At 34.0% G+C, this 7,610-nt stretch overlaps 1 protein-coding gene and 1 long non-coding RNA gene across 2 annotated transcripts in view; one reads left to right on the forward strand and one right to left on the reverse strand.

Moving 5' to 3' along the window:
• Window positions 1-3,830, forward strand: part of LOC127838175 (uncharacterized) — a 126,035-nt gene extending 122,205 nt beyond the window's left edge. Inside the window, exons 14-17 of the mRNA XM_052365755.1 lie at window positions 174-1,105; window positions 1,443-1,764; window positions 2,019-2,561; window positions 2,899-3,830. Coding sequence (XP_052221715.1) covers window positions 174-1,105; window positions 1,443-1,764; window positions 2,019-2,561; window positions 2,899-3,182 — 2,081 coding nt within the window. The 3' untranslated portion in view covers window positions 3,183-3,830. The remainder of the gene's footprint in view (window positions 1-173; window positions 1,106-1,442; window positions 1,765-2,018; window positions 2,562-2,898) is intronic.
• The window catches only part of LOC127838190 (uncharacterized), a 451,449-nt gene that overhangs the window by 275,288 nt on the left and 168,551 nt on the right, over window positions 1-7,610 (reverse strand). The window lies entirely within an intron of this gene.

Consider the following 7,610-nt stretch of genomic DNA (forward strand, 5'->3'; position numbering starts at 1 on the left):
TACACAATAATATACATTGAATAAGTAACGGCACTGTTTAAATAGACCAACTAACCAGTATAACTGAAGCCTATTATGAAACTCTTATACTTCTTCCAGTTTCGTATTTAAATTAGTACTGACGGTTTAATAAAATTCTCTTGAAAATACACATTCATTTTTATAAATTTCAGATGATGACATACTTCAACAAATTGATGTCGGACTGGCAACAAACATAAGTCTTCATAACATTTCTCTCAATCCAGGCACGCGCTATTACTTTACAGTCATTGCTGTTAATAGTGTTGGACTACACACTGGCTTAACATCGGATGGATTCATTATTGATACAGATAATCCCATCCACGGGGTTGTGTTTAATACAATTGAACACGAAAACGCAGAATTCCAGAAATCGACTGCAACCTTTGAACTGTCCTGGCATGGATTCCAGGATCATTTTTCTGGAATTAAGCACTATCTGATTGCCCTTGCCAAAGATGGAGGATACAATGAATCAAATGTGACCTTTACAAATGTTGGTTTATCGAACAAATATGCCTTTACCAACCTTAATCTTGTGAATGGAGAGTCTTATTTTGGATTAGTGAAAGCTGTTGACGCAGCAGGTCATAAAAGTGCAATTGTCAGATGCCCAAAACAAACAATCGATACGACCCCACCGAAAGGCTTTACATGTGGATCATCTAAAACTATTGAAATCAGTGTTTTTCGCAAAGTTACTGATGAGAGTATGTCTCTCTGGTTCAACGCAAACGTCTCGAAAGATAACATGTATGTTATTCATGGAAAGATAAAAAACGCTACGTATGTGCTTAACCCTCTTCTCCTGATGGATAAATACAGATTGCCTTTGCCATTACGGAAACGTCATGATGGGTGGTTCGAATATAAGTACATGTTTATATCGCCGTTAGGAGGGTTGCAAACCATAACAATTGACTTTGGAAACACACTTGCCGAACAAGTGATTCAGAATGTTGATTTTGAAGTTTGTAAACTTGCAGAAAATAATTCCGCTGCTATTTCTGTAAACCAAATAGGCCGATATTCGCTGACTGTATCCTTGGGAATACTGGATTCGGAAAGCGAGTTACAGACGGTGAGAGTTGTTGTTTGTTTTTGTTTTGTATTGCATTGTAGAAGTTAGAAGTTAGAAGTTAAATTATATGATTATTTAATCTTTTTTCACTGTTACTGGGAAATCTAAACTTGACATGGCACTTTACACATGCTTAATTATAAACTATCTTGCATGTCTCATCCATCATCCCCAGATAGACATGCAAATGCCCTCTCAACTGGGCTAGCAAAGTCTTGTTTGTGGAGACATTCTCATAAAGTGAATCATTATGATTTTCATTCTTCTGTTAATATAACGTATACGTTTCTCGTATGTCAGGTGTTTGGAACATGGAAACATTCTTTGTATTTCATAGGTGTCCGTTGGAGTCGGTACAACTGAAGGGGGTTTCCAGATCAAACCTCTGCATGAACTACATAATCGTAATAACTTTGGAGTAATTCTTGCACCATTTGTTCATGGGGCACCGATTTTCATTACTGCAATCGCCAAGAACCACGCTGGCCTCACGTCTGTTTTCTATTCGGGCAAAGCTCTTAAAATAGATCACACTCCTCCTACCATCAGCGACATTGGTGTTGTCGTTTCCGTTATAACATATAATTCTACAAAATTGCTAACAACATGGACAGCGCGAGATGATGAATCTGATGTTGAATACTGCAGTTGTTTAATTGGTGAGTAGGTTCTTAGTCCTTGAAATTTTATATACGTACACATGTAATACAATGAACATATTATGCAATACAAGAAGAACTTCATTTTTTCAGTTATTTAAATAAAATTGCACTTTTGTGATCACATGAACCTCAAATATATATATATATATATATATATATATATATATATATATATATATATATATTGTAGTTTTGTTATGTGATCATTAGTGATGTTTTTCTTGTGAAATCAACATGTTTATGTTTACTAGGATCAACACCTCTGTCAGCTGATATACAGGAGGAAAGGGATTCGGATACATTACAGTTTTGTCAGTCAGACATTCTTAACCTTTCTCATGGCGACAGAGTCTTTGTTATGGTTAAATGTGTGAACAAGGTCGAAATCGCCACGACGTTAGTATCTAGACAAGTGATCATCTACCTTAAACCGCCCAACAACGCGCAAGCATTCGTTCGGTTTTTGCCCAGTGGTCAGGAATCGTTTTCTATGACTGGTCAATTGTCCGCCCAGTCTTCTGCGCAGTCTAATTCAAGCCTATTGCAGATGGAATGGAACAACTTCGAAGATTGTTCAGAGATTACATCCTACAGTTATCGTATCCAAAGCAATGGTGAGGTTGTTGTAGACTGGACTGATGCAGGCCTAAAGGACATGTTCTCCAATGAGCATCTAAAGTTGAAATCCGGCCAGACATACACTACCGAAGTTCATGCTGTAAATGGTGGAGGATTCACCAGTTCCGGTGTCAAGTCCTCGCTGATTGTAGCATCAGAACCTCCAGCGCTTACAGGTGTGTTTTATCGAATTTTGGTTGTTCATTTCTTAGTATAAAAAAACTCGCCACGGTAGTCGTCTCCCTGATTTGATGTAGTGAAATGTGTAGCTGATCTAAAATAATATACAATAAACTTGTTAAACTTATGTAATAACTTAAATTTGAATTCCTTATACGCTCTTATATAAAAATCGCACATCTAGTCGTTCACTTAATTGGATAAAGTCGATGTGTAACGGATCTAGAAAAATATACTATAATCGTGTTCATCATATGTGATAAATTGATAGCGTTGCTATAAATGTTCGATTTGGAATGCGTTTTATTATATTATCACCCGTTCGATTTTCAGGAATTCAGATATCTGCTGTTTTCGCAAACGGCAAATTAACTCTAAATTGGGAAAGTGTCTTCAATAGAATCCCGGGAGTACCGGTTCACTACATTCTGGTTATTGGATCCCGTGACGGATTTTCTGATATCGCTGACGTAAACTACACACGTAACCACGTGTATGAAGTCAAAGTTCCATCATCGACGCTTGTTTCTCCCAATCTCAACGAGCTGTACATAAAAGTGAGTTGTACATACAGCACGGGGTTGTTTACAACATACAATACATCATACAAACTGTGAAGTAAATTTGTTTGGTATAAACCAGCGATTATTTCAACATCCTTTTTCCCTGTCCTGATGGGTTTTTGTTTTATTTAATCATATTATGTAAAACGGTATTCGTCCGCGTAATATACACGTGTGTTTTGTAATTTCAATATTTGTGTACATGTATATATTCCCTTTTTATAATTCATCGTTCCGTAATAAGCAATCGGTTTAAATTATTTGTCATACCGTGATTGTAATATTTTATTATATTATCACAATGATTGATTCGTTTATTGTCAATTGCAAACACACAGTTGTAATGTCTTTGTAGAACAGTGTCTTGTCAAAAGTATGCATATTATAAATTCATATTCATTCGAAGTCGAAGTAGTTGTGTTTTATTGTTTTCTATGCTGTTCTAGCTCGCTTCTCTTTATTTCTGCTTACTTGTTTATTGAGAGTGCTTTGATTTACAATAATCCATTTATAAGTGATATGTGGTTAACTAAATTTGAGAAACGTTTTAATTTCATTGTTACAATGTGATACTCGACGAAACAGTAACATTTACAATAATATTATATATATAATTGAATCTATACTTACGGTATATATTTATTGTTTAAAATTGTTGATATGTGTGTGTGATGTGCTTTGAAATAAATAAACAGAAACAAATGTTTGCCTTTATCATATAGTTGTCTTCGTTTTATATGATACGTCAGATTGTGTTCTCCCAAAATATTCCATGATTAAGTCGTTTTATTTAAAAATGCAAACAAAAGTTATATATAAGAAAGCGACACTGTTTGCATGTATGTAAATTGCTTTTTTTATAACTGATATAAAAGGTGCACCTCTTTAAGAACACAACATTATTTATAAAGCACTTTAAAGGCGTAAAGCTGTTAATAATACAACATTTACCTTAAACGATACTTACATTCGCATTGCCTGTTTAAATAGACGTTGCAAGTGGAAAGAGCAAGTTATAACATAAGTGAAGGTATAGGTATCACGCAAGCACTTAAGGGTAAGACTTAATTGATGAGGGTCATTAAGGCAGGATGCCCAGGAACAATGGAATGCATCATTTTTAATAACTGAGAAGACGCAAAATACATGTGCTTATATAAAAATGGTAACGGATACGCGAAACATGCTTTAAAAAAGTAATGCGATTGTAAAATTAATAACAAATCCTTTCAAATAAATGCGCTTGAAATAAAGATTTCTCTTGTATAAAAAATATGTTATGGCTTTACAAAACGCTATTTGCAAATTTCCTTAGATTACCGTAAATTACAAACTGCGTTATAAATATGTGCAGCTGTTTGCACTTCTCCGAACATTTCATTAAATTAACATGACTAATACAATCGATTTGTTTGGAAGAACATTACTTTGATACATTGTTCAACTATATTGTCATTTTAGCAATGTACGTAAATAAATAAGGAACAAATAACAAACACGTGACGATTTCAAAGTAATAAGAGGACGAAAAGATCATGCTTACCGCCATGACATTTGAATGAAATTTAACATCTCAATGTCGCCTGTAAACGGCATACTTGAATCATTTCGAGAAAACAGAGTCTGCATGAGAATAATTCTCCTCTACACTCCGCAGCAATCCAAGGACCCTCAATCTATCAAGAAACGACTACCGGACGCATATTAGGGTAAAACATTTAAAGGATATTTCATCGCGCCAGAAATGAGGCAAAACATGCCCATCGTTCTCCATTAAATAGAACCATGCACTAATTAAATTATACAATTAACATTTGGACAGATTGCAAGAATGTGCTATATGTTCAAACGTTAAGTTGGCAATAAAATGAAATGAATGGTTATGGTCTTTATATGTGTATAGGTTTTGAATAAATGAGTTTTAAGGATAAAAATGTATTTCACTGTTCAATGATTATGTATACAATGTTAAAGGCTACAATTTACAGCTTCATGTAATGTTTTGAGAACATGTCAGTCAATTAGCACAAAGAAGGGTAATTTTGAATTTTACTGTCAAAGTTATATCTAAGAGGTGTATGCAAGGCCTCGACAGTTGTTTGATTAAAGTTAAGGTTTACTAGACGATTCCAAAATATACATGTATTATTGATGAACAACGCGATGTGTCTATTCAAAATGTATGCCGGTAATTTACGCTTAAGTTTAATAGAAACAAGGTAAAAATATGTAAATAATAAAATGAAAATAAAATAATTTGAAACAAGACTATAGCCAAGCAATATATGTCCCCTACCGGCTCCACTATTGCCAGAAATTCCACCATAATTGTCAGAATGTTTATTATGTTTTTATATTTGTTGCCATAGCAACCAGAATTTTTGACGTAGGAACAAAATGACGTGCATAATGTCCATATTGCCATCTATCCATGTTTCAAGTTTCATGAACAAATATGAAGAACTTTTAAAGTTATCGCAGGATCCAGAAAAAAACACAATTTTCAGGAGTATTTCTAGTCTATTTGTTGCCATAGCACCCATAATTTTTTTTCGTAGGAACAAAATGAAACGACGTGCATAATGTCCATATTGCCATCTATCCATGTTTCAAGTTTCATGAAAAAATATTAAGAACTTTAAAAGTTATCACAGGATCCAGAAAAGTGTGACTGACTGACAGACCATAAGTCCGGTGAAACCGGTAGGGGACAAAAAGATTCACTGTGATATAGCTCGTGGTTCATGTTTGCTTGTGTACACAAAAAACATAGATCAGTTGTCTGTCATTTTATGGAAAATGTACCTGAATCTCCCATAATATTTTTTTTACCTGGAGTATACTATTCGTTTTAGCTTTCAATATTTAATGATCAAATTGATTTAACTTTCATTACTCATAGTTATGAGAACATTTATTATTCTCTATTCTCAAAATACTATTAAATTCTCATCAGCATTATCAACCATATTATCATCATCCTATCAACATCATTATCATTAATTTCATCATCATCATCATCATCATCATCATCATCATCATCATCATCATCATCATCATCATCATCATCATCATCATCATCATTATCATAATCATTATCCTTTCAACATCATTATCATTAATGCCATCATTATCATAACCATCGATAAATACATAATTGTTATCCTTGTCAATCTAAACAAATGTTTTCCATACAAATAATAACCCACAGACAAAATAGGAGTGGGTATTTGTATTTGACAGGACGTTCGAATAAAACTAAGGGAGAATGAAAATTATAAATAACAATATAAAACATAAAATAAATACCTAAATATTCCCCACCATGTTATAAACCTGTTGAAGTGTCATTTTACTGCAAAGATCAATTTTCAAAAATTTTCATTTGTAAAAGCAATACAAATATGTGTTTCAACCACACTATGGCCTGCAACAACGGTCAACTGACCACACAAGCCAACTGGCTTATCCAATTCAGGCACACTATGGCCAGGCACACTATAGCTTCAACAAAAGGTCATTGACCACACAAGCAAACTGGCTTTTCTCATCAGACACACTATGGCCTTCAACAAACGGTCAACTGACCACATAATCTAAAGAAGTGAAACTCCAGCTGCTGGAGCAGTATTGAATTTTCATTAAAAACAATTAGTTGGTCCTTTATTTAAGGCAAGTGACCGATTGCCCAAACAGTACAAAACAGCACAATACAGCACAATACAAACCAACATAAACACAAAATATGAACATAAGTCAAATGGCTTTTCTCATCAGGCACACTATGGCCTTCAACAGACCACTCAAATAATACAAAAGAGAATAAAAGAGATATAATAAAAACAATATTTATACAACTAATTATAATTATAAAACAAAATAAGCATAATCATAGTAATAATAATAACATGCTCCATAAATCATACTTTTATGTTCTAAAATGCTTAATAATAAATACCATTCGAACAGACCAGTTACTGAACACAAAAAACTTGCGGAGAATGTTAATTCCATGTGGACATGCGTGCTAAGATTGTTCGGTCAACTGACAACACAATCCAACTGGCGTTTACACATCAGATCGACTGGCTTTAAAAACGACCAACAGACCATACAAGCCAATTGGATTTCCAAATCAGGCTAAATGACCTTAAACAAATTCGTAACATGACCACAAAAGACACGCAAACACATAAAAAAATATAAAAAGCATTTTCGAATCATTTTTATCATAATAACTTATAGTGCCGTTACATGTGCTACCAACAATACACTATACAATTAAAAGTACACATACATTAATAATGAATCCAGTCTAACCTTTTTCCTAGAATTTTCCGCAACCCATTCTGCTTCCAGTTGAAATTCTTTTAGAAGGTCAGAAAATTTCCTGTCCAAAATACTCTGAATTTCTGTCTTGATTGACAAACTGCCCGCCATGCTTTCGTTCTCGTTGTCCATACCTTGTGCCTGTCAAATATA

This window comes from Dreissena polymorpha, chromosome 7, assembly GCF_020536995.1.
Source record: "Dreissena polymorpha isolate Duluth1 chromosome 7, UMN_Dpol_1.0, whole genome shotgun sequence".
Lineage (NCBI taxonomy): Eukaryota > Metazoa > Mollusca > Bivalvia > Myida > Dreissenidae > Dreissena > Dreissena polymorpha.